Source organism: Festucalex cinctus, chromosome 7 (assembly GCF_051991245.1).
Source record: "Festucalex cinctus isolate MCC-2025b chromosome 7, RoL_Fcin_1.0, whole genome shotgun sequence".
In the NCBI taxonomy this organism is placed as follows: Eukaryota; Metazoa; Chordata; class Actinopteri; order Syngnathiformes; family Syngnathidae; genus Festucalex; species Festucalex cinctus.
The window spans coordinates 9,334,564-9,361,999 of record NC_135417.1 but is presented as its reverse complement, the minus strand read 5'-3'; the positions used below and the strand labels follow the sequence as shown (position 1 = coordinate 9,361,999).

General features: G+C 41.3%; 2 protein-coding genes across 3 annotated transcripts; both read left to right on the top strand.

Moving 5' to 3' along the window:
- Nucleotides 1-1,454: 1,454 nt before the first annotated feature.
- Nucleotides 1,455-9,065, top strand: tubb5 (tubulin, beta 5). The gene is made up of 5 exons (XM_077527951.1): nucleotides 1,455-1,624; nucleotides 4,224-4,332; nucleotides 5,329-5,439; nucleotides 6,481-6,725; nucleotides 7,970-9,065. The coding sequence occupies exons 1-5, from the start codon at nucleotides 1,568-1,570 to the stop codon at nucleotides 8,780-8,782; spliced, it is 1,335 nt and encodes a 444-aa protein (XP_077384077.1). The 5' UTR covers nucleotides 1,455-1,567; the 3' UTR covers nucleotides 8,783-9,065.
- Nucleotides 9,066-10,589: 1,524 nt separating this feature from the next.
- Nucleotides 10,590-24,722, top strand: mdc1 (mediator of DNA damage checkpoint 1). Of its 2 annotated transcripts, XM_077525872.1 has the most exons (11): nucleotides 10,590-10,643; nucleotides 11,099-11,284; nucleotides 12,170-12,709; nucleotides 12,926-12,989; nucleotides 13,996-14,936; nucleotides 15,296-18,732; nucleotides 20,090-20,215; nucleotides 21,146-21,328; nucleotides 21,401-21,526; nucleotides 23,082-23,192; nucleotides 23,833-24,722. In XM_077525872.1, exons 2-11 carry the CDS (start codon nucleotides 11,152-11,154, stop codon nucleotides 24,037-24,039), a joined length of 5,868 nt encoding a protein of 1,955 aa, XP_077381998.1. In that variant the 5' UTR covers nucleotides 10,590-10,643; nucleotides 11,099-11,151; the 3' UTR covers nucleotides 24,040-24,722. The 2 variants fall into 2 exon arrangements, with proteins under 2 accessions (XP_077381998.1, XP_077381999.1); XM_077525873.1 differs by lacking the exon at nucleotides 21,401-21,526.
- Nucleotides 24,723-27,436: the final 2,714 nt, after the last annotated feature.

The following is a 27,436-nucleotide window of genomic DNA, read 5'->3' as shown; positions in this document are numbered from 1 at the left end:
TTATTACAAGTTTTTGAACATTCAAAACCCTTGGGTTACTATTTTTCTAATTCCAAAAAAACTTAAATGGTAACTAGCACTTGATTTATGTAGCGCTTTTCCACCGGGAAACAAAGCGCTTTACATTTGACTACTCATTCATCTACTGATGACGCATCATCAGGAGCAACTGGGGGTTCAGTATATTACTCAAGGATACTTCAACATGATATTTTCAATATCTTCTGATAACATTGACGTACCGCGAGTTGAATGGTTCCTTTGTCTGTGTCACTTTTACCTGCACTATGCGACTTTGAGGAGGGTGGCAGGAACCCTGCCAGCTGCCACACAAAAAAAAAACTACAAATGTAGTGCTGATTGCTTTACGGCATACGTTACCAACTCATTTTCCCCATTGGTTACAAAGACGGAAGTCGATTCTAACATCTATGTGCGATTAAGGATGTCATAGCACAAGCTGAAAAACCAAGTTGTTTCATCACATGGAGCGCTACAAAGCATGCTGGGAAGTGCATGGTTTCTCCATTACTACAGTATGATCGTTTTTATGAGAGTAGTAAGTATCGATACCAGGTGTTGTTTGCAGACCAATAGCTGGCCTTATTTCAAGGTGTCTGTACTTGCGACGGCGACCAATTGACTGCTTGTTATGAACTAGAAGTAAATTATACATTATCTCATTCACTCCCAGCAGATTTTGACTGATTTTGCAAGGTCCACAGAATATTCTGTTCTATTGCTATAAAACCATAAAACATAACAAAAGAAAGGTTAGTCGCTTCCTTTATCAGGAAAAATAAAGTAAATTTATATCTGTTTCCATTTTGTAGCAATTAGCATTAGAATATAGCTAAATTTCATCACAAATCTGCCCTGGTTGATCTCTTATACTCTGCTGCCACCTTCTGGCCATTTTTGTCAATACTACCATTGCTTCAACCATTCTCCGCAGTTGACAGGCTGCATCAAAGCCTTCTGTATGTGCTAGCATTCAAAAAATGTCTTTGGGACAATTAAAACATTCCAAATAGAACGTATTTATACGTTTTTGGGAGCAAATTAGTTAATTAGAATAATAAAAAATGTCCTTTAAAATTGCTATATTGGGATATACAGGTCTTACGTATTGGTTATTACGTATTATTATTAAGAGTTGAGTAAAGCCTGCTTTACTGGGATTATAGTCTTAAAAAAAAATAGTATATTGAACGTCCCTCTTTTTTATAATTGCAAAATGATGATTTTTCGAGATGAAAATAATCTGTCTCATCTGTGTTGCCCCCTTCCTCTCCTCACCACTCCCAACTCTGCAGCAACAGCAGCAGCAGCAGAGGCAGGGCGGGCCCCTCCTGCAGCATGGGCCCCCCAGAGCCGCAGCGAGCTCAGCCAATCAGCACGCGAGCAGCCAGCCCTTGCTTCCCACAAGCCACGCCTTCTACTCCCAGCCTGCCTTTCCCCTGGAGCCCCTCCAGCATTATAAAGCCATTGTCCGCCTCGCCTCGTCTCTGCTCGTCCAACAAACTCTCCCCTTTTTTTCTGTCCCCGACTTTTTTTGGCAGCCACCATGAGGGAGATCGTGCACATCCAGGCCGGCCAGTGCGGCAACCAGATTGGTGCCAAGGTAGGAAACAATGGAGAGGGAAAAAGAAAAAAAAAAAAAAAAATCATATATATTCTAACAAGTGTCCAGTTTCGATTTGAGTGTGGGAAAACGGGCTTAATTTATGCAGCTGCTGGGTTAGCCAGACAATGTCTCCTCTCCTAGTTGGTGGACAAAAAGGCTCACTCAAACAAAAGACGACTAACACATCTCACTCGCATGCAAGAAGAAGAAATGTGGCTGGCAGTGGCACGTCGTGTTTTGTTTTAAGCATGGCATTGTGCAGTGCGGTGTCATGGAGGCTGCTGGGTGTGGAACGTGGAATAACGGCACACTTGTCTGCTGCTTGCATGGGTCCAACGTTCGGGCGTGTCTGTCTCCACATCCACACGCTCTTTGTCTGCCTGCCTGTGTGGAAATGAGAGAAATACTCAAGAAGTGTCGAATCCTTCCCTTTGTCTTGCTTTTTGTTGAAATAGCCTACATAAAAGGGTGCCCTTTTTTTTTCTTCCTCACTCTCCCTTTCTTACCTCTTCTCCTCATACTAATCAATAATTGTCATTGATTAGATTTGTATTTGTGGGGGCTGCAGCAGATGATTCGGCCCATCAGCTGCTTTGTAAGTATGGGCGTGGCATGGATAATTGGCAGACAAAGCATTAAAAAAAAAAAACTTTAAAAATATGACTCACAAATTCAAGTTTGTTTTTCTGTGGGTGTTATGTATTGATTAAAAAAAAAAATTCTGTTGCTTTTCTTGGCACAATATTCGAGCATATGACATCATTGTGCTTGAGGGCCACACATCTGCTTGGCAAGCAAGGCTACAAATGCTTCAAACAACCTCACGATGCACGATTGCAGTCTTTTCCTTTCTTAGGCGACATAATTTTGGTGATATTTTCAATATGTTTCCGTAAATTACGCCTCATCGGGCTCAGTATGATTTTAAATTGAAAAGGAAATTATTTTAAATGTCAAAATGTTATTTTAAAGCAACATTGACTGTCAAATGTGGTTTAAAACTAAAATCTAATACTGAATTGGAATAACATTTTGATTTGGCTTTGAATACAAATAGATACCTTTTTAAAAAATTAAATAATGTACTACAAACCAAAGTTTAAAAAAAAACAGGATGTTTAATAAGAAGCAAAAATAAAATAAAATCTCGTATATCCCTTTTGTTAATTTTATAAAGTAAAATAAAATATATTAAAGCTCACATTAAAAAAAAAGAAAAGAATGAAAGCTGAATGAGTACAAGATACATTATTTAAAAATAATACATATTTTTACATAATTAATTCAAATGTGTGCTTTGCCTTCATATTCCAGAGCGTTTTTTCCCATCAATGAAGAAAACAAAAATTAAGATTTAAAAAATAATTCTACAAAACTGTGCAAAATGCTTATATATTTAATGCACTGTAGTATTAAAAAAAAAACAAAAAAACTATGTAATAACAATGCACTTATTATTTTTGTGATCGGTAATTTTTTTTGTCTAAAATTAATATAATTGGATTAAAAAAAAAACCCTGCTATTTATTTGGTCAAGTGTGTATCTTGTCTTTGTGGTTCCACCCTTAATCGAATGAAGACGAGTGTGGGGGAAGGAATGGAAGGAAACAGCTGATGCCGATTGCATCCAGGGTGAAGTCATTGGCCTCCCAAATTGAATTTCATTCCTGCTCATCGGCTCATGCGCCGCTCGTAGCCTGCCCATGAAAGAATAACATCAATTACATGAATAAATTTGACAAATATTCCCTCTTTTGTCGCATTTGCCACCCGCTCGGATGTCCAGTGCGGCTTTTGATTGACACAATCGCTGAGCGGGTGTCATGGTGGCTCAAGTGGGTCAGGGTGTGGCATCGCGGGTTTGCTTGCTGCTTATTGTCCTCATTCTTTCACCGTTTTGCTGATCGCCGTCTATTGTCACAAGTGCTCATCATGTTAAGGTCACTTTTTTTTTTTTTTTTTGTCATAGTCCACATATCCGCCAATCTCTTAAAGTACTATGACCCGCTTATCCAGATTGTGTTAAATCCTGCGTCTGCTGGTGCTGCTGCTGCTGCTGCAAAAAAAAAGTGAGGCTACATGACAGAGGGAAGAAAAGTTGGAAGATCTTGTTGCAAATAGCTACTTGCTTGCATCAACAGTTCCACTGGCTTGGAGGGATTTAAATCTCACAAGTGTGGTCTTTTAAAGGGGGGAAAAAGAGGGGAGGGGGTATTACAAAGCGTTCATTGCAGATCTCAATACAATCAGCTTCTTCAGCGTGACGTTTATTTTTAGTGGGAAAGGGATGAGTCGCTTCTTTGTGCCTTCTTCTCGTGCATTTAAATATGAAAGAAGTGCTCAGTCATCAGTCTGTGACTCCGAGGGAAGTCATCGCGGCTGTATCGTGTTCAACACGGGGATCATCCTGCACTTTTGAACTACAAATCCGCCGCAAACTTGCACACTCCTGTTTTCCTCATCTCGACCCCCCCCCCCCCCCCCCCCCCCCTCTCCGTCCCCCTTGCGACCTGAACGCCATTTCTTGTTGTACTTGTATTCAGGCAACAGTCATGTGATGCTGTGTGTGTGTGTGTGTGTGTGTGTATGTGTGCAGTTCTGGGAAGTGATCAGCGACGAGCACGGCATCGACCCAACGGGGACCTACCACGGAGACAGCGACCTCCAGCTGGACAGGATCAGCGTCTACTACAACGAGGCCACAGGTTACATTATATCTTTTTTTTTTTTTTTTTTTTTTTTTTATTTTTTTTTTTTAAAGTCGCTACATGATCAAAATGTGGACCAAGACGTGAAACGGTGGATTCCATTTGTTGTTTGAAAAAAGGTGAACGGCCCACGATCTAAAGTCAAATCTTTGGGTTATTTAAACAATAGGTTGATATTTAGTAGGGCTGTCAAACGATTACATTATTTTAATCAGATTAATCACATTTTAGAATTTTGATTAATCATGATTAAAAAAACAACACATTTTTAAGTCAGTGATTAATCATGATTAATCACTGACTTAAAAATGTTTGTTTTTTTTCCCAACATTTTCTGCCCGCTCAATTTGAAGCGCACCTGTTATGTTAATTTTTTTTCAACATTTAACGTTATGACGACGTCTTCAAAAATGTATATCCACTGCACTCGCTCATCCTGCTCTTTCTAATCAATTAATTATTTGCATAATTTAAAATGGGGAAAAAATGACTTGCGACATATGTAAACATTTATTAAAGGTTTTACTTTAATGCATGTCGTTATTTTTATTGCTCAAACTCCAACAGCTACCTTTTAACGTAACGATCCGCTGTCGGCTAAAAAGGATCATCTGCGGTCAATATTAATCATGTGATTAATCTGTGGTAATACAATGATTAATGCGATATTTTTTTGTTATTAATTAATTAGTTAACGCTTTCACTTTGACAGCACTACTATTTAGACTTGCAGATAAGACCGGCGTTATCCCTGTCTTGAATTTGTAGTAAAGTGAATTTAGGTTAGGTAAGCATGAGATTTTGTTTCTGGGAGAGTTGGAGGGGGAGAGATTGAGGACAGAAGGAGGATTCACAGCGTGGGAGCAGAGGGGAGGGATTTCAGCATCCTTTTGTGTCCGAGTTGCTATTATTTCATTGTGTTTTGTCTTCGATTACCGAGCCGTTTTTGCTCTCTGTCCAAACGCGGGCCTCACTCTTGTCTTCCCGCCGTAGGAGGGAAATATGTCCCCCGCGCCATCCTGGTGGACTTGGAGCCCGGCACCATGGACTCCGTGAGGTCCGGACCTTTCGGCCAGATCTTCAGACCTGACAATTTTGTCTTTGGTGGGTGTTTTGATAAAACCTGTTAGGCAGTCACCAGTTGTTGCGTTCCATACTTGAAGGGGGAGTTTGCATTGTAGAAACTAATAGCAAGATTTGGAATGAATTTAGTAGCCTCATGTCACTAATTTCCCCCCCTAATCAAGTGTCTGAACCAAACCATGCACCTCAATAACTTTGCTGAGTGAAATTGTAAAGTGAGGAGAGAACACGTATCTAATTTCAACAAAATGGCAATAACAAGCTAGCATTAGCACTGGAAACAAACTAACATTAGCCGCAGCTGCTATGTTGATTGTATGACCTAAAATATTTTGGAAGGAGTGTTACTATATAACACTAAACTTTATCTGTTTTTTTTTTCCCCAATGGGAAAAAAAAAAATCATCAAAAAGAGGTAATAAGTGTATCTGTTGCCGTTTTAAAGGCATGTCGTCCTCCACCGCTGATGAAAAGACAGTCAGGACTTGAAAGTACAAACTTTTGTTTTTAAATGTAGACGGTAAAAATCATTAAGTAAATAGGTTATTTAAAGAAATATCTCTTTGTACAGTGGTGTCTTGGGATACAAGTGACCCAATTTTATGAATTTTTCAAAGTACATGTTATCAGTTGTATTTTTTTTTTGTCCACACCCTTTCACAATAGAATAAGTTGGGCAAATAGTGAACAATTCTTCAAAAAGAGGCTTCAAGCCTTTTAATTCCATTCCTAGTTGAAATTTGAAACTAGTAGAATTGAACAAACACAGATTAGCCTTTAGTATGCTAGCTTAATGCTAACTCATAATAGGGTTACCATACCACTTTAAGCAGCTGGTGTGTAAACACGATAAAAACACTGTGTAAAAACTTATTTAAAATGGCATTACAATGTTTTTATTTTTTTTTTAGGTAGTCTTGAACAGATTAATGGCATTTTTATGCCAATGGGGAAAGATGATTTCAGTAAGAAGTTGGCGCACTGAACAGATAACTCTTATCTCAAAGCACCACTGTACTATGTTACTTTGCGACAGAATGGCTAAACTGTGCTGTCGTGTAGGTCAGAGCGGTGCTGGAAACAACTGGGCCAAGGGTCACTACACGGAGGGTGCCGAGCTGGTGGACTCGGTCCTGGACGTGGTGCGCAAGGAGTCGGAGAGCTGCGACTGCCTGCAGGGCTTCCAGCTCACGCACTCCCTGGGAGGAGGAACCGGCTCGGGGATGGGAACCCTGCTCATCAGCAAGATCCGAGAGGAATACCCCGATAGGATCATGAACACCTTCAGCGTGGTGCCTTCCCCCAAGGTGAGATTGCTTTAGCCAGACATTTTCTAGAGTCAAATGCACTAGCCAGCTTTTAAAGGGCCCTTTTGTGGTCTCTCTTGGCCCCTTTTAGCTGGGGTCCCTAAGCAATTCCTAGAATTGACTTCCCTGTTGTTGCCTCGTGAATTTAGAAAGTGGCAAATTTGTGAGGGGAAAAAAAAACAACTCATGAATTTGTGAGTTTATAAAGTCACAAATTTGTGAGGGAGAAAAACTTGTGAATTTGTGAGTTTAAAAAGGTGGTAAATTTGCCACTTTCTAAAGTGGCAAATTCACGAGAAACTCTTAAAACTGAGAGTTTAGAAAGTGGCAAATTTGTGAGGAAAAAAAAAAGTGGCAAATTTACCACTATTTAAACTCAAATTTATGAGAGACTTTGCGAGAGACTCAAATTTGCGAGTTTAAAAAGTGGTAAATTTGCGACTTTCTTAAGTGACAAATTTGCGACTTAAGTAGCAAATTTACGAGTTTGGAAAGTGGTAAATTTGCAACATTCGAAAGTGGCAAAGTTGCGAGGAAAAACTAGTAAATTTGCGAGTTTAGAAAGAGATAAATTTGGGACTTTCTAAAGTGGCAAATTTGAGAGTTTGGGAAGTGGTAAATTTGCAACTTTCTAAAGTGTAAAATTTGTGAGAAAAACTCGTAAATTTGCGAGTTTAGAAAGTGGAAAATTTGCGACTTTCTAAAGTGGCAGATTTGACTAGAGAATAACGTAGCAGAAATACACGTAGCGTAGCGTAGCGTCATACATGGCAGTTAGAGCGCCAACACTTCCTGATCCCCTATCAACTGACCAGCACTAACCAATCAGAAACGAGCATACTTGAGGTAAATGCAAGTGAATGACGGAGAGCAGCAGACTCGACACATCAACTTAGATATTTTAACAAAAAAATACCAAAATGTATGGATGTGTAATTTATAATTCTGGAAACATGTATGTACAAGTAAATATACATATTACCAAATTAACTTAAATGCTTGATCCTGAAGAGCGAATGCTTAATATCATATGGTTAATCTGTTATCTCCATATTTGAAAACCTGACCGTAAGTGTATTCCTTTTTTTTTCCCCTCTTGCAAATTTGCCACTTTAGAATTTTTTATTTTTTTTTCCGGCATATTTCGGCCCTCTAAAAAAGATATTTATACGTGGCCCTAATACGCCATTGTACTAACATGATCATAATGTATATATTTATTTTTATTTTTTTTAAATGCTAAGGTGTCCGACACAGTGGTAGAGCCCTACAACGCCACCCTGTCCGTCCACCAGCTGGTGGAAAACACAGACGAGACCTACTGCATCGACAACGAGGCGCTCTACGACATCTGCTTCCGCACGCTCAAGCTGACCACGCCCACCTACGGCGACCTCAACCACCTGGTCTCGGCCACCATGAGCGGCGTCACCACGTGCCTGCGCTTCCCGGGCCAGCTCAACGCCGACCTGCGCAAGCTCGCCGTCAACATGGTGCCTTTCCCCCGCCTGCACTTCTTCATGCCGGGCTTCGCGCCCCTCACCAGCCGCGGCAGCCAGCAGTACCGCGCCCTCACCGTCCCCGAGCTCACGCAGCAGGTGTTCGACGCCAAGAACATGATGGCGGCGTGCGACCCGCGCCACGGCCGCTACCTGACGGTGGCGGCCGTCTTCCGCGGCCGCATGTCCATGAAGGAGGTGGACGAGCAGATGCTCAACGTGCAGAACAAGAACAGCAGCTACTTCGTGGAGTGGATCCCCAACAACGTGAAGACGGCCGTGTGTGACATTCCGCCCCGCGGCCTCAAGATGGCCGTCACCTTCATCGGCAACAGCACGGCCATCCAGGAGCTGTTCAAGCGCATCTCCGAGCAGTTCACCGCCATGTTCCGCCGCAAGGCCTTCTTGCACTGGTACACGGGCGAGGGCATGGATGAGATGGAGTTCACCGAGGCCGAGAGCAACATGAACGACCTGGTGTCCGAGTACCAGCAGTACCAGGACGCCACGGCCGAGGAGGAGGGCGAGTTCGATGAGGACGCGGAGGAAGACGCCTAAGAGAAGATGAGGGCTGACGAGGAAGTCGCGTTGAGGAGACCACGTAGTATCAAGCTGTGCTAGAATCCGATTCTTTTTTAGACCAGGGCTCACCAACTTGGGTCCTCGAGGGCATAGCATGTTTTGAATGATGATGATGATGATGATGATGATGATGATCACTATCAGGCTTCTGCTTGCACTTGAATCGGCGCCCTCGAGGACCGGAGTTGGTGGCCCCTGTGTTAGACGATGTTAGTGTGCCCAAAGTCATTCACCTCCAATAAAATCTGCCAAATGAGAAGTTGATGTCTCCTCATTGCTCACCATAGACATTCACTATTCAATCTGCAGAGCACTGCTTAGTTCAGTTTTTCTCCAAGGCACATAAGAAAAATCTCGTGTTAAAAAAAAAAAAAAAAAAATACAAAAATCCCCCATAGGGGCCAATATCTGTGAGTAACTAACATTCCTGAAAAGATTAATAATTACATTGCCTATAGATGGCTCAAGATGATGCCAAACCACTGCTTTAATTTTAGCTAGAAGCTTCTCAATTCACTATAACAGTTCCATGGCATCAAATAACTTTTATATTAGACTGGGCTTTGGCGCCATTTTGTGTGTTTACACCAAATTAATATAGGTTCCCCCAAAATTAATAAATTGGCAAGTAGTGAAGGAGAATACCCAGTGAGGGGAAGCTACTGAATATTCCAGTTGTTTCCTTACTTAATAAGACTCTTGTATGCTACAAATGCACTTCAGTGTGAAGTTTAATTTATGCCTGTCACTATATCGCAAGCATAGATAAATAAAACGCATTATTTCGAAAAGAATTATTTTGAAAATGAAGTTAAATTGTGTAATTCCCTGCAGCACAGTTGTTCGGAATCACTGATATAGTTTATATTCAATATTCCAAGCGCCAGACTATAATGGAAAAGTAAATAAAATTCCTGGCTCCAATGTTGCATCCGTGGACTTGAGGCCAGGCTTGCAGCCGACTCACAAATATTCAGCACATAACCATAGTTTCCAGTGGCAATGGACCAGGATAAAAGCACTATTAAGTCATGTAATATCTGTTTCTGCTTTGCCAGCAATATTATGGTTAAGGCTGCATAACCAACATGACAAGCAAGCCAAACCACCACAACTATCACGGGCATTTAGAATTTAAGCCACAAGTGAAAATTCCTATACCTCACTTGAACCTAAATGAAATTCAGACAGTGAGACAGAGATATAGATGGTTTAAAATATTGGAAGCATAATGGACAATTCCGAGCTTATGTCACAAGTCAAAATGGCGGCCTTACTGGTTGAAAAGAAGCTCTCCGCTCATTCAAAAGCATTGGACATTGATTGAGTCATGTAATTTAATTTGTGATGATTATGTTGATTTCAAAATGTGATGAAATGTTTGACTACTAAAACCATCTGCCTGATTTGTCTGCCAGTCACAGGCAAAAACAGTACAAAAAAACAATATATAATAATATAGGCTACTTTACTAACTACAAGAAAATCTATTTTTAGACAAAATAACTAAACGTGTCAGTCTGTGACAGAATACATTATTTTTTTTTAACGAAATGAAAACGAAAGCAATTTTTTTTTTTAAAGTACTTTCCCTTTAAGAAACGTAGCGCGAAACATAGTCGTCTACTCCTGAATTTTAATCCAATCACATAATTCCCAGCTCAGAAGGAAGTGCAAATGACCAATAGATGTGGAGTGTATGTTGAGTGATCGTCACACTGGCCAATCACCTGAGTCATTGACACTTTCTAGTGGGCGTGAACTAGCGTCACCCGGAAAAACGTTAAAAGTTGTTTTATTTTTCTTTCTCCCATTGAGTACAGAGAGGCAGTGCGAGGCAAGTGTGCACCACATTTCTTACACTAGGACGAAATTACATCTCATACACGTTCATATTTACAAAAATGTATAACGTAACGGCCAAAGCGATCAACGGAGGCGTTAAAACAGCCGAGTGTAACTTGCCTTGTTATGTTTCTGTAGTCATGCGGTGACGTTTGAGTCCAAACTCAGTTAATCAGTTTGTTTACTAAAGTAATGAAAGGGAAAGATTTGGGATGATCGATCAGAACACAATTATGCATAAGGCACTAAACTTGCAATTAGTCTGCGCATATATGCGGAAAAGTATACTTTTTTTTTTTTTTTTTTTTTTTACTGTTATGCTAACGTTTAACGCAGGAGCCGATAGCCGTTCACGCTAACGTTAGCTTCGTAGCATCGCATGTTTGACGGTTGCTATGTGGTTAGAAGGTTACAAGAAGGTGTGAAATCTGTGATTACGTTTGGCAGACGTCCTGCTTCATGGTGAGACGTTTGGCAGACGTCCTGCTTCTGGTTGAGGAATGGACGCCACTCAGGTCGTCAACGACTCCCTCTTTGTGTCAGATGAGGAGGAAAATGACGAGACGCCAAACAAGGGGCGCCAACCTGTAGCCAAGCTGTGCGTCTTGAAGAACGACCATGTTCCAGAAAGAGGTGAGAAGCAAGGCTGTAGCCATTAGAGGCAGCGGAATCCTGGGGGCAAATGGGGGTCATAACTAGGCAAAGCCCCTTAAAGGCACACATGCAACCCACAAATACTTCATAGTAGTCGTTTTGTTTTTTTTAGATTCTTGAACGTTTGTTTGTTGTGGTTTTGGGGGTGTGGGTGAATTAGACTAATGGAATTTGGAGCTGTACAAGAGTGAGAGTCATTCTGAATGGGAACAGGACGGAACAGGAGTCATTTTCACCGGGAGCAGGATGGGACAGGATATGTTTGTTTTTTTTCTCCATGGCTGATATCAATACTTTTTATTAGTAATCAAGGATAAACCGATATGTGGAGCAGATGTTAATTTTCTGTAAAAGGGAAAATATTGGTGTATTTAAAAAAAAATGCAAGCTTCCACTCTGATGAAATGTCAAAGCATATGTTTATTGAAGACCTTTTCAGATTTGCAAAAATGTTGATTTATTTGTTGACAACTTAAAAAAATAGTTGTGGGAGCTCTCAGGCTCATCAGCATGTCTTAAAAAATTAAACGAAAACTTAAATAAATACTGTAACTGAACAGGATCTTTTCCCAAATTTCAAAAATAACGGGTATATTAAACTTTTAATTATCTTTGTTTTAATTTCAAACCAAAACATAAGTTTCCGGAAGTTAACACAGTTTTAAATTTATTTATTTATCGGGTGTCAGATTTTTAATAAAGGTCAAAATGCCAAATATTGGTGCCGATAATTTGCCAATTCGATTACAGTGCACATAACTGATTTGTTGTGGGTGACCGACTCACTGCAAACACTATCCTAAAAGTTTATATTCTTAATAATTTGTCGTAATTTGGCTGACAATGTACTTCCTGTCCACCCAGAATTTCCCCTTTTTATGGGAGATAACGTGCTTGGCCGTGACATTGGCACCTGCACGCTGCCTCTGCTGGCGCCCTCCGTGTCCAAACAGCACGCCACCATCCGCATCTCCGTCCATCAGAAACGAGGATCCCGCAAGGGAGTGGATATAGAGGCCGTGGTCCGGGACTTGGGCAGCATGAACGGCACCCGCATCGGCCGCGTCAAGCTGATCCCCAACGTATCCTACCCACTCAGCGAAGGGAACCGTCTGCTCATGGCGGACATGCCGTGTCAGTACCTCAGCCTCGGCGACACGCGTGAAGACGAAGGTGGCCAGACGTCGGGCGCTTGTGTCAGTTTACCGGCTGGTTCCGTAAAGAAGAGAGACGACCTTAAGTTGTCGCAGACTTCAGCGAAGGTTTCACCTCCGGGTAACACAGAGAAGAAGAACAGCTTCCTGTCCTTTGAGACCACTCCGGTCCACCTGAAGGAGACTCTGGTCCCAGAATCAGAGTCGGACTCTGATGGGGAGAGCAGAGAGGGCAGGCACAAGTTTCAAGGTATTTCTATGATTTATAGCTGTACATAAAAATGTTAGCAAATAGGGGTAGATGATGTAGCTCAACTTGCATTATACTTCCTGTCAACCAATCGGTCCACCAGATTGATCCTCCACTAATTCGAAACATGATTAATCAACAATTCATCAATTAGTGAAGCATTATACCCGTCGTGTTGTGGTGGTATTTCTTCATAATTTCCTTGGATGCTTACAGGGTCAGATTCCAGCCCCACCTGCTCAACCTACTTGACTCCCACAAACAAAATAGTCCTCGAAAGGTACATTTTACTTTACTTTCTTTTTGTTTTAGATCAGGACTATGTAACCTGCTGCTCCGGTGGCTCCCCGTGGATCTCGAAAAAAAATAGTAGGAATTTATCATAATTTAAAAAATTAAAATGTTAAAATTTAAGTAATTTTTTACATATTTATTTTTAGATAAATATTTTTTAAATGAATTAATGATGAAATAAAAAAAAAATGAATATTCAAAAAATGTGTCCAAATTTTTAGGTTGTCAAAAAAAAAAAAAAAAAAAGGCAGATGATTTTTTTTTTAAATGACCTAAATATGTCCAAAACATGACCATAAAATGTCCAAAAGGGAAGAGAAAAAAGCAGAAAATCATCTTGAAATATCCATGAAGTTGCAAAAAATGTCAGACAATTGATTTAAAAAGACACAAAAGAAAACATTCAAAGAGTAACCATAAAATGTCCAAAAACAAAAGAAGAAATCCCCAAAATGACAATAAATGTAAAAAAAATTGCCAAAAATGTGAGAAAACTATAGCAATAAAGGCAGAAAAAAATAGCCATAAAATGTCCAAAAAGGAAGTAGAGGCAGAAAATGATTATATGTCCATAAAATTGCGAAAAATGTCAGAAATTTGACAGAAAGATATAAGTCTAAAAATGGATGGAAAAAAAAAAATCCAAAAACGGAATAAGAAAGGTACAAGAAAATGAATCTCGATGTAATGGATGCTGCATATTTTTCTATTAAGGTGCAGCCCTAATTAGCTCTTGAGCCCTCAGTACGTTAGACTAACACAACAACACTGTTTCCATCATCACAATCTTCAAATGTTTTGCGGCTATTTATTTGGCCTAAAATGGCTCTCTGAAATGAATCTGTGGTGTACCAGCTCATGAGAGCAAGTATTAAGTAAGTGAATGGATAGCCACCAAAAAAAAAACAAAAAAAACATTGTGGCGTAATGCTTATTTTCAGAATGTTTTTCCAGTCTGTACATCTGAGCAATAATCTGTGTCCTTTCCATAGTCCCAACTGTATTGATGGAACACCCGTCACGTCATCGTCTACCAGAGAGAAGCCACATGTCAGCAAAGAAGCGCCGGACGTTGATGTTGGGGGACAGCAGAAAAAGGAAACGCCTGCGTTTGTGGACGACAGTGACGAGGAGGAGGCGGGCGTAGTGGAAAATGGCGAGACGCCGGGAACGGAATACAGTGTGCAGGAACAGCTGAAAAGCAAGGCCGGCTTTACAGAGGAGGAGCGGCCGCAACTGTCCACAAGCACCGTCTCCCCGCATGCCATCCCTAAATTTAACATGGACAGCGACACTGACGTGGAGGAGGAGGATGGCGGCGAGGAGGAGCCGGCGTCCGGCCTCGGGTCGGGCGCCGTGTGCTTTCACATGGACAGTGACACAGATGTGGATGAAGACGACACATCTGCACCTCCCGGACAGCCCGAGGGAGGTGACAGTCACCCTGACATGTCACCCCACGCTAGTGAAAAAACTGATGCGGCTTCTCTGCCGCTGCCAGATGACTTTCAGCTAGACAGCGACACAGATGTGGACGAGGAGGCCGATGACGCCGCCAGGGACGCGGCGGCAACTTCCAGGCCAGACGTGATCGGGGACATTTTGGGGTCAGGTGACGACCAGGCCCTCGCCGATTCAGCCGCGGGATCGAGTGACGGCAACGCGGTGCGAGATTCTCCGCACTCGTCGTCACCTGTCGCCGCCGCACCCTCCTCAGACACTCCCGGTATCAGCGCGGCAGCTGCTCAGTCAGAGAATGACGCGGACACCGACGTCGACGCCGATGTGGATGAGTCCAGTGCGCCCCCTGCTGACCGGGACAGTGATACGGATGCGGAAGAAGAGAAAAGTCCAAGAACTCTTCAAGGGAGGAAATCATCCGGTTTGCAGTCTTCACATCTGCAAATTTGCTCCACCCCTGTGAAAATGTCAGGTAAATATAGTGGAAGGTCGCAAGATTAGGTACATCTGCGCAGTTCTGCAAAAAAAATGTTAATTGTTGTGACCATAATGTTAAAAACCGTTCTTTGCCACTAAAAGGTCCAAATACAAAAATACACATAACTCATCAGTCTGAATTGAGAATTCTTACCTTTGTGCAGTGAAACTCAGTTTATCGAGGGGATACACACCAGTAAAAATCTGGAAAATAGTGCATTTTCAAAACTTTATTTCCCCCTAAATATTAAAATACACTTAAAGTTGATTTACACACATTTAAAGTTTATAAAAAGACTTAAACGTAAGTTATAGTGTCAAATTATAAATGTATACTCTGTTTCTGTTGCCTAGGTGGTTTCAACAATGTGGTAAGATCTGGAGCGTCGCCTTCATGTTTAGACAATCAGGAGGAGGAAGAGGAGGAGGACTTTGCTGTGGCCGAGACGCAGGCCTTCATCTTTCAGCCCCAACGACAGATCCAGATTTGCAACAATGACGTTCGCCGAGCCTCAGGGTGCCAATCGTCCGGCGAGGACATGGAAGAACGGCCTAACGGAGGCGCGTCTTTCCAGCTGGGGTTGTCTGACAGCAGCCAGCTACAGAGTGCGGCCCAAGCTTTGGCAATGGCGAGCACCCAGGCCTTCGTCCCTGATAACCAAACGAACGCAAACGCCGCCAGTGCAGGCTCGGCATCCCATGGGAATGACTTAAGCATCGAGGCTACCCAGGCCTACGATTATGACGCTCCTGCCGGGAGTCCAGTGCTTGAGGGGAGTCGGAAGACCAACTTTGCTTTACAAGAAACGCAGGCTTATATTTCGGAGTCTTGCGGTGAGTCTGAAGAAGAGCGAAAGGAAGATACTTTTGATTTGCCCACCTCTTCTTCCCTTGCGTTGGCTGAAACCCAACTCATGACCGACTTCCGGGAAGAGGAGCGCCCGACTACAAGCAGTCCTGTCGCCCCAACCCAGATTGCTAAAAAAGCAAATTTGAGCAAAGAACATCAACAAACTGGCTATGTAGCTCCAACTATTGCAGACTCCCAGCCCAGGCGCACAAATGAAGCTGACGACTCTGTTCCAGCCTTGCGGGAAACGCGTGCAAATCAGCTGCAGCTCGAAGAGGCCACTCAACCGTTTACGTCCACGAATGTCATGGAAACGCAGCCCATAGCTGCAAATCAAACGGAAGACGGTCAAGGAGATGACCCGATTCAAGTCTTACCTGAAAGAAAAGCACATCTTGATGAAGGGATTACGCGTCAGCCTATGAGTTTAGCCGCAACACAGCCTTTGGCCATAAGCGAAGACGAAGAAAGTGATGACGAGGACTCGATTCCAGTTTTGAGTGAAGGAAAAGTTCAGCTTGAGAAAGAAGCGCAACCCAGTGTGAGTTCTTACCGTTTGGCTGCTAATCGTCAGAGTTTGAGTTTAGCCGCAACCCAGCCTTTGGCCATAAGTGAAAATGAAGAAAGCGACGATGAGGACTTATTTCCAGTTTTGGGTGAAGAAAAAGTTCAACTTGAGAAAGAAATGCAACCCAATGTGAGTTTTTCTGGTTTGCCTGCGAGTGTAACTGCAGCCCAGACCAAGGAAACTGATGGCAAAATCTCAACGAGTAAAGAGAAGCAACCCGATACGAGTTCCTACGCTTTGGCTGTTGCAACCCAGCCTATGGCTACAGTTGAGCTTGAGGAAAGTGATGATGAAGACTTGAGTCCAGTCTCGCATGAAAGAAAAGTACACCTTGATAAAGAGAGGCAACCTAATATTTCTTACAGTTCAGCTGATAATCATCAAACTATGAGTACAGCAGCGACCCAGCCTTTGACTACAAGCGAAAATGAGGAAACTGACGTCGAAGATTCTGTTGAAGTCTTGCGTGTAGATAAAGTGCAAATGAATAAAGAGACGCAACCCAGTACAAGTTCTTTGGCGAGTGTGGCTGCGACTCAGCCTATGGCTTACAGTGACAATGAGGAAAGCGATGAAGAGGACTCAATTGCGGTTTTGCATAATAAAAGGAAAGCAAGGCCGCTGCAAATCGAGGAGACGCAATCCCTCAGCAGTACTCTTGAGATCCCGACAGACAGTTGGAATGATTCGGATCCGTCAAAGCAAAGAGCTGAAGGCCGAGGGAGAAGTAATGAGCCCCCATCAGCAACTCCGATAAAACAAGAAGAGGAGGAGACTCAACCGAATCTTGACACCCTGCCGAACGATGGTAAAGATGATTCCAGTCCCGGTAAAGGAGAAGAAGTGACACATACGTTTGTGAGTGCCGAAGTTCCTTCAGCAAGAGCTCAAATCATGGACACGTGTGAAGATGAAGATAAAGATGCTGACAGCGAAATCTTGGTCCCGGGCTCGCGGAAAAGAAACGCCAAACCGCTGCAAATCGAAGACGAGACACAGTCACTAGTATCTTCTCAAGGGGAACAAGGGCCATGCGAGATCCCAAATTCCTCAACCTCTGCAGTTGAATGTCAGCCGACCGGCACTAACGAACCAGGCCCACAGGCCCTACAGGGTCAATCTGAAGTCAGAACGAGTATTAGTACTCGTATCCCTGTTGTTCACGCAAGAGGAACACGGTCACGATTTAAAGAAAAGGAGGAGCCAATGGAAGAAGGACAAACAAGAAGAAGGAAAGCCACAGAAAGGACGGGAAAGTCCAGGCCTGCTGGGAGTGAGCTTAAGGAAGAAGCCACGAGGCAGCATCTTGAGGTTCAAGACCCTGAGAGTCCACAAAGTAAAAAGAGGGACAGAAAGGACCAAGAAGAAACGGAACAGTCGGAAGTGGCGGATCAAGGTCATGAGAGACTGGAACCAAAAGCTAAAGAACGACAGAAACGGGACAAAGCGGGGAAAGCGCCTCAACAAAAGAAAGAAGAAAAACCCGAGGCCCAACCGAGAGGCCGACGAGCAACCAGAAGAACCATCGCTGCTCTTCCCTCAGCAGCTCCAGATCAAGACGACGACGTCCCAGCCAAGAAGCCCAGAACCCGTTCTGACTCTGCCAGCTCCGAGGTGTCCACTTCAAGCGCCCAAGGGACCCGAGGCCGAGGGGCGAAGACGCCCGACGTGTCAGCCCAGGCGTCCGTCAGCAGACAACCACCAGAGCAGGACGGTCGCGCCACTTCTCCCCTGGGGGCACGTTCGAGGTCCAGCTCCCTTAACTCCCTCGCTTCGGAGCGGTCTGGCGGCAGCCGCCGCTCTCAGAGGGGTAGAGGAGGCAGGGGACGAGGAAGCGGGCGCAAAACGGAACCCGAGCCTCGCTTGATCCCGCCTGTCTTCGGTCAGACACCCTCTCCGAAGCCTGCAACGCGGGGCCGGAGGGGCAAGAAGGCAGATGTGACGCCCGCTGAGCTTTCTGATGAAAAGAACGAGGAGAAGCCAAAGTCAAAACAACCGGCGGCCACTAGGGGGAGAAAGCGAGCAAATGTACAAGAACCCCCAAATACGGAGCAGTCAAATGAGGGCAACAACTCCGCTGGCGAATCTCCCCTACCTAAAAGAAACATTCGGGGCAGAGTTCAGAGGACAGTACAAATTTTCGAGGCGCTGGTAACTCCCCCAGGCAGCGGTGAAGTGAAGGCCGAAGACAAGCGGCAAGGAAGGAAGAGAGTTTTGGAGGCAGAAGTGCAAGATGAGAGTCCAATTCCGGTCCAAGCAAAGAGAAGAGCCAAAGTGTCTCAAGGGGACAGGAATGCGAAGGAATCTGCTCCTGTCACAGCCAGCGAGGATGCAAGTACCACAGCGGTCGCCGATTCTGCTGAAGGCGTCCAGGTAACTCCATCCATGTTAACTCTGAAATGCACGTGCTTATGAGAGGTTCATATTTTTATTGACTTCACATCGCTTACCTGATGCATCAAAACCCAGAGCCGCCACATAGCCTTTGCGTTTCTGACAGAACTCGTCAAAGCCCAATTCAGGGGTCCTAAATTTAAGACAGCCCAAGCAGACAAGATTTAAGACATTTGAGGTTTTGACATTAGCAATTGTGTGCGCTAAATTAGTTACCGAAATGGAGGGCACGCTCGGGGCACAAGTTATGAACCTGGGTCTCGAGTACCTCTCTGCTAGCAAGCAGGACTACCCCCACACTACTTAACAGTTTCCGCTTACCTTTGTAGCTTGCTTAATTTACAGATCGAAGAATTTGTTGTAACTTTTCGCAGTTACAGTCCACTTGCATTTAGGGCCAAGCAGACCCAGTGGGTGGGGCTATGGTGAATTGATTTGCAAAACTCCAAAATGTTACTCAGAGGAATGGAATGAAACAGATCCGGATTTTTAAAATTGGGATTTAGATGTCCATTGTTTAAAGTGGAAGTCAATCTTAAACATTTCTTGACAATAATATATGTGACCTCACTAGTCTGATCATGACATTCTGATTCATATTACATTTGTGGAGTATGAGTTATGAAGCAAAATCCAGCCATTTTTATTCATCTCAGGGGGCGGCCATCTTGCCACTTACTGTCGACTGAAGATGACATCAATGTTGCTCAGGTCTCAGGTTGCAACCAATCACAGCTCAGCTTCAGAAAACATGGCGAGCTGTGATTGGTTGTTGCCTGAGCAACAGTGAGTTCATCTTCAGTCGACAGCAAGTGGCAAAATGGCCGCCCCCTGAGATGGATAAAAATGGCTGGAGTCAACTAATGCAATATTCACCAGAATTCCATATTTAGACCAGTGAGGCTGCACAGAACATATTATTGTCAAGAATTTTTTTTTGCGGTTGACTTCCCCTTTAAGACTGTTAGTCCGTCACTGAGCACTTTAGGCAGCTTTGTATCGTCTGAATGTATCATAGCGCTCTACTGTTAGCTCCACCGCGCAGGCGTACCTTAAGTTGTGGCCACTAAATGGAATGTTAAGTAGTTGATCTGGTGAAACATCAATCATGAGTGCTGTCGGATTCATCTCTTTTCTTGACTAATGCGCTTCAGTCATCATGACTGAAAGCATGACGCGTTCCTTCCGCTCGCTAACCCACCAGAGTACGCCGAACTCGCCACTAACATCACCCTTGATGCACGAATGAATTAAGAGGTGAATTAATGGCTTCCCAATGATCATTTCGTGTGTTGATCCTTCGTTTTTTTTATTTTTTTTATTTTTATTTTAATAGCCTCAGACGCCAATCAGCAGCAAGAGGCAAACGCGAGACGCTTCCGTGAAATTCTCCCCTGTGATTTCTCGCAACTCTCCCCTGCCACTGAATCGCCGATCACGCGATGCGAGCCACTCTTACAAGGTTTGTGTGTTGTGGTGTTGACGCGTTTTCCTGCTTTCACCCTTTTACGTCAGCGAGAACAGTCCACTGAAACGAGCCCGATATGATGTAATGTAATGCACCAAAGTTATAATAGTTTTGGATTGTTATTTTTGTTTTTATTTTTATTTTTTTAATTCAGTTACTTTTATTAGATTTTAGAGCAGGTTTGTTAGGTTTTTTTTTTTTTTTAAGGGTTTTGTTTTATTTTTATTTTTTTTTAAGTTTTAGTTTTATTTTTTTAAATATATGGAGTATTTGTCAGGTTAAAAGATTAAATAAAAAAAAAGTCACCAAGCATTGTGGAATAAACTATAATTCGCAGCGAGACCAAAAAAAAAAATTAATCTCTGAAAGCTCATGTATAATTTAAATTGAATAAGATGAAACGGATGTTTTCTACGATAGTTTGTCAGTTTTATAAAGGTACAATGTAGTTTCAATTAGTTCACATTAATTTTAAAGCATTTCCTGTTTTTATTTTAAAGAAAACTATTTTATTTTATTTTTTTTCTCCAATTTTAGTTGTTTTTCAAATTAAATAAAACTTGTTCCACACCACCGCCCAGTCTGTCTAAGGTCTTGGAATTTCCCTGAATTTCTCCATAATTGTCAAATTAAATTTTAAAATAAATGCAAAAAAAATTTTTCCAGTAGAACTGTTCTTTTCCGTCCTTCTCGTTTTCCTGATTCTTGTCTCTTTGTTGTAAATTTCACATTATACGGCAGTAATATTATCTATTAAACACTCTCTAGCCAGCCACTATTTCAGGGGTCCACAACCACCGGCCTCTTGGGCCAATTTGAAACGGGCATGCACAGATATATTAAAAAATAAATAAATAAAATAAAATTAACAAACATTTTCTCTTTCTCAACATTATCACTTTGATTGAACTGTCACCTGTTCAGGTGCTGTTCACAGGCGTGGTGGACAAAGCCGGGGAGAGAGTGCTGACCCGTTTAGGCGGCTCTCTGGCGAACGGCACCGCAGACATGAACTGCCTGGTGACCGACAAGGTGCGCCGGACCGTCAAGTTCATGTGCGCCGTGGCCAAAGGGATCCCCATCGTCAACATACACTGGCTGGACAAGGTGAGTCATGAATAACCACTGAAAATAAATGAAAAATGTTGGCGTTTGCCTGCGAGAGTGTTTGTGTTCCAGAGCGGTAAAGCCGGGAGCTTGCTGCCTCCCGACACCTTCATTGTGAGCGACCCGGAGGAGGAGCAGAAGTTCAGTTTCTGCCTGCAGCAGTCTCTGAATCTTGCCAGCAACCAGCCTCTCTTACAGGTGTTCTAACTGTGCTCGTTTCATTAATGACTAAGAATATTTCAGTTTTTCGTCCCGCGTGGCGGTGAAATTCATACAAATGATGATTATTTTTTATTTTATTTTTATTTTTTTTATTTTTTTTAAAAGAGCTCAGAATTGTTCATTCGGTAGTCTTACCGATTCAACGTCTTATCATCATTGCTCTTTTTTTTTTTATGACTGAGTGGCAGTAAAGGCGCTGGCTGATCTCCAGAAGCGTTTTTGGAGTTAGTCAGGTCTTTTTTTTTTTTTTTTCTTTTTTTTTTTTCTGTGCCTTATATCTACTTCTTCCACGAAATAACATTTGCCCTCAGATTATTGGGCATCAATATGATTGACTATATGATGTATAGGTATGCTCATACAAGAATTTTGTAGCATTTTGTATGAAAAATAATGCATCATAATAGTAGAAAGCTGAAATTTAGGTTATTGGATACCATCTAACTGTCCTCTCTGCTGTGGAATTATGGCAAAATGTTTGTTTAATAAGATTTTGTACATAAAAAATAATGCACTGTGATTAGTTAAAAAAGAAAAAATCATCTTGGGGTTTCCTTGAAAATGCCTGTTTGCGGGTCGGCCATCTTGCCACTTGCTGCATGAAGTTGTAGTTTTTTTTTTAGTGCAGTTTAATTTTCAAAAGGCATGTTTTGGCCCTTCTATATTTAAAATCCACTCTAATGGTCAGATGAAGAGGAACGTAATATGCTTGTCAACTAGGGATGTAATGATAATGACAATATCGTGATATCGCGATAAATGGTCAGAGAAATGGGAGCGTAATATGTTTGTGAACCGAGTCAATATGTGCAGAACTCTTGAGTGCTTGCATTAGCAAGTAAGTTATTAGAAATTGTAGTTTGTTTATATGCATTGCTGTAATGTACAAAAACACAATATTGTGTGGCTTTTTTTTTTCTTTTTTTTTTTCTTTTTTTAGTATGAGCTCATTTTTTTACAATATTGTGACCTTTTTTTGTATCGCCAACCTCCCCACAATATCATGCTAATTATTGTATCGTGACCTTCATATCGTGATATCGTATCGCGATATTTGGATATCGTTACATCCCTACTAAATTACATTACAATTTTATTATTTTGTTTACTTTTATTTATTTATGGTCAAACATAGCATTTATAGCACATTATGTCAATATTTTTGAAGAGTGTGTCAAACGTTTTCCCACATACATTTTTGCGTGAACATTTTTGATTTCAGCGTGGAGTATTTGAGATGAGCTGACATGATAGCACCTTAAATTAGCACTTTTTTTTTTTTTTTTTTTTTTTTTCTTCTTCTTCCCCTGACGCGGCCCATTTCCACGTACGGCCAGCATGCTAACACAGGATGTAACTAGAGTCTGTGCTGAGTCATCGAAAAGATTGTTCAATATTCTGGCCCAAAAAAAAAAAAAAGCCACAAGAACAGAACCACTCAGAATGACATTGTATTGATTATTTTATGTGCAGACATTTTAGAATAAGATACATAAATATCATCTTGCTTTGTGTTCTTTTTTTATTTTAGGGCTACAAGATCCACATCACCAAGTCGGTGAAGCCCGAGCCGCTCCAGATGAAAGACATCATTTCTTGCAGCGGAGCAACATTTCTTCCCAAGATGCCTTCTTCACACAAGGTGCAAACTCACAAAGTTTATTTTGTAGTAGGACTGGCCAATTAATTGAAATGTAATCGTTACTTTGATTTTTGGCTACACATCGGCGTATCGGTTGTCGACATCGGCACTTTTTAAATTATTGGTTTGTCGTATCTGTTGAAAACAGCATTATTGTGCATCCCAAATAAAAACGTATTTCAAATGCACTAAATATACAACTTATATAATATTACTACTACTGCTGCAACTTCTTCTCTTACTACTAGTAATTACTAGTTATGTAATTGCTTTGTAATTTTAACTATTTATCCTTCAATTTCCTTCATAGGTATTCAGCTTAGCATTCAGCTATTAGCATTCAGCTTTCAGCATTCCCGCGCAATTTCTCCAGAAATTGCACTTAGTCTAGTTATTATTATTATTATTATTGTTGTTGTTGTTGTTGTTATTGTTATTAGTATTATTATTAGTGTTGTTGTTGTTATTAGTATTATTATTAGTATTAGTATTAGTATTTTGTTCATTTTTAAATCTCCTAGTATTTCCATAGTTTGTTTTGGCAATGCTATGTATGAGTTAAAAAAAATGATTTAAAAAAAAAAGACTATAGTAGCAAAAAACAAACAAATAACTTGTATTTTGTCTCCACTCTTGTCAGCCTCAGACGGTGGTGATCTCCTGCATGGAGGACTGGCCGCTGTGCCGCGCAGCCGTCTCGGCGTCGCTCCCCATCGTCTCGGCCGAGTTCATCCTCTCCGGGATCCTGCAGCACAAACTGGACTTCGACGCTCACAAGCTGTCCGGCCCGCCGCCGCCTCAGCCGCAGCCTGACGGCGGCAGACGGCGGAGCAGGCGGATCTTGTAGCATCCTCGAGACCTTTTGACAGTACATAGACTCTTTTTAAAAACCAGATCCCAAAGATTTAACATCAACATCAGAGCTAATAACCGCTTCTACGTCAAGCTTGAGCAGACGCTGACATTACTCACAAAAAAAGTTGTGGAAATATATAATAAATAACTGCTTTCAAGTTTCAACACAATAGGGAGGAGAAGTTTATGTTTATGTTGAGTTAAATTTCTGGTAATACTCTTACTCAGGTAACCAATCACAGATCACCTGTTTTCTAGGTTTGGTCATGTGACATTCACAAGATGAAAAATAATATGAAGCTGATGACGTCACCTGTGCTGAGGAAGTAACGGCCAGTTCTGTTTTTTGGGGTTGGTCAGCAAACTGAGCCATGATTGGTTGTTACTTACTTCCTCAGCACAGGTGATGTCATCATCAGTCGACAGCAAGTGGAAAAATTACTTTTTTAAAGGTTTTAATTGTACATGAAAAATAATGAAGTTACCACTTTATTTAATGGACAAAATATTAACTTTTTACTGCTGAAAATTGTTCAAGTAAGTATCTCTGCAGGACAAAGTATTGTGAAATGGTGTGCCTTTGAACTCATACCTTCATTGTTGTAAATCTTAAGGGACCAAAAAAATATCAAATTTTATACAATATGATTTAATAAAAATTATACGGCCAATTAATCGGTTATCAGAATTTTTTCCACTCATTATCGGCATCAACCTAAAAGAATCCATATCAATTGCCCTATACGATTGCGTAATGGACTTTCATTTCCATTGGTGGAATTTTTTATTTTTTTTTAAACATAAGTATGCCAGTTTTTCCAGGTGGTGTGAAAGGGGCTAATGACTCAGCTTGACACGGCAACCTTAACCTTCCGCCACGTGCTCATCGGCGTCATCGGTGCGTCAGGACAACAGGTGCCCCCCCCCCCCCCCCCATCGCAATCGCCTGCGTTCGGTTGCCATGTACTAAACAGTAAGTACTGTTTAAACAAGCATTATTTAAAGCGAGCCGTATTGGGGAATAATGACCCGTTCATTATCCCCGTCACCTCCTTCCTCCCTGCCGCGCCGAGCAAGAATTAGCGGCGCTTAAACGGCTCGTGGCGCTTCACGGTTAAATCGGTTGCTCTTGAAAGCGGGTAGCGGCGTAAATCATATTTGTGTGGCAACAAAACAAAACTCCAGTGGAAAGCTCGGTGAGGTGGAGGCTCATGTTTCCTCTCTTTCCTTTTAATACACTGAGATGATAACGAACACAGCAGAAGTCTCCATTAAGCACCGCCAAACGTTCCATTAAGGCTTCATCGCCTCCTATTAGCTTCCCGGGCGTCCGAGTCCGTTTTCAGTCGTCATCAATATCTTATGCGCTTTTTGTCCTTGCCGCGCAATCGGCCTGAAAGTCGCCCGGCCGTGTCAAATATGCGCCGAAACGCTGTCGGACTATTTTCTGTTTGAGGACCAAGAATTGGATGTCAAGCATGTCGAATAAATCATTTTATGTCTGTGGGGGAAAATGTATATAGTATAAGGAGAAAAAAAAAAAAGACTCAAGGAATATTTATACTTGCCAAGTTGATGATATTAATGCTCATATTTCGATTGTGGTGTCAACTTTTAGGCCTTATTTATTGTGTCCTGGGAGAGCTGGTGTAGTTCTTCAAGATTTCAAAAATAAATTAATAAATAGTTATCAGACATTTAAAAAAAAAAAAAAAAAAAAAGAAGTTTTTTTGTTGTTGTTGCTCCAGCTCTTACAACAATAAAATTGAGTTAAGAAAATACACAAAAATAATACTGCATTTATGAATAAAATACGTTCATGACAAGGCTTTATTATGAGTTTTTCTTGTAACCAACTATTTGTCTTCTTTGAAGGGATACTTGACTAATTGAACCATTTTCAGCAGTAAAAAGTTAATATCTTATCGGTAATTAATGTGGTAACTTCATTATTTTTCATGTACAATTAATACCTTTTTAAAAAGTAGTTTTTCTACTTGCTGTCGACTGATGATGACATCACCTGTGCTGAGGAAGTAGGTAACGACCAAACCCGGAAAACAGGTGAGCCATGATTGGCCGTGACCTACTTCCTCAGCACAGGTGATGTCATCATCAGTCGACAGCAAGAGGAAAAAATAGTTTCATTAATTGGACATGAAAATGAATCAAGTTATCAAATTAATTCTGGACTCAAATAGAACTTTTCACTGCTGAAAATTGTTCAATGAGTCAAGTGTGGCTTTAATAATTTGTGTGTTCACTTTGAGTGTGATTACCAAAATGCATGAAATCCTTTCATCCTCCAGGTGAGTTGGAGCTTCTCACCAGCCCATCACAGGGCCAAAATATGAAATCATTCTAAGATGGTGGCTTCAGATACAAGTTGAATTTGTTCGGTGACCACGTTGAAAGAAATTTTATCCACTAAAATGAATGGAATGCTGTTAAAGCGGTTCAAGTTCCCCCCACCACCAAACAAAATAATAAATAGTTTTGTTTTGTTTTTTTAAATAAGGATAAACAGCACTCTATATTATTGCGGTTTACGAAAACAGAGTAATAAAAAGATTGTAAAGAAATTTCATGCTTCAATCCAATTCATTCGGCCGTTCCTCCTGGTTTGCCCGCCTTTGCCACCGGGAGGCAGTATAATAATACTACACTGGGCTGTAGTACTTCTGCTAAACCGCACAGCAAGATGCTGTACTGTCAATTTTTTTTATTTTATTTTTTTGGTGAGTATGAATATAGGACTATATGCCTGTGTTGCTGCACTGTTTGGTTTCTTTTTAGTATTTTTCAAATTAAGTTTATTTTGTTTACTTGACGTTTGTCTATTGATGGATGTTTCCTCCCTCAATTAGATTTTTTTTTTTTAAAGATATTTATTTAATTTTAATAATGTTACATTTTTTCCTCCCAGTGGGCTAAGTAGTTCTTTTTAGACTTCTTTTTTTTTAAGATCTTTTTTTTATTATTATATTGTCTTTTTAATAGTTTGTAATATAGCCTGTTATATATATATTTTTATCTTTTGTGTTATTTTCAGTATAATAAACATTTATTGAATAATAAATATGTCCTGTATATGGCTGGCAACCAGTTGTGATAGGCTCCAACACCCCGACGACTCTTGTTTCTAAAATTGGCTAACCTGGTAAACATTTTGAAAATAATCATTTTTTTTAGATTTACAATGCCAAACATTTCATTTTAAGTATTTCCTACTTTGTGTTTGTTGTATGTAACCAGTATGAAATGCAAGTGGAAGTGATTTTTAGATTTACATTATTTTTTTTATTTACGTTTTTTTTTTTTTTACACAAATTAATGAAATGATGTAGTAATTTTATACTGTATAAAGTTTGATTTCTTTTTTTTTCGGT

Coding starts and splice junctions, on each gene's coding strand:
- tubb5 (XM_077527951.1), top strand. CDS start 1,568: ATGAGGGAGATCGTGCACATCCAGGCCGGCCAGTGCGGCAACCAGATT. Junction 1,625..4,223: donor GCAACCAGATTGGTGCCAAG/GTAGGAAACAAT, acceptor GTATGTGTGCAG/TTCTGGGAAGTGATCAGCGA. Junction 5,440..6,480: donor ACCTGACAATTTTGTCTTTG/GTGGGTGTTTTG, acceptor GCTGTCGTGTAG/GTCAGAGCGGTGCTGGAAAC.
- mdc1 (XM_077525872.1), top strand. CDS start 11,152: ATGGACGCCACTCAGGTCGTCAACGACTCCCTCTTTGTGTCAGATGAG. Junction 12,710..12,925: donor GGGCAGGCACAAGTTTCAAG/GTATTTCTATGA, acceptor GGATGCTTACAG/GGTCAGATTCCAGCCCCACC. Junction 21,527..23,081: donor GCAACCAGCCTCTCTTACAG/GTGTTCTAACTG, acceptor TTTTTATTTTAG/GGCTACAAGATCCACATCAC.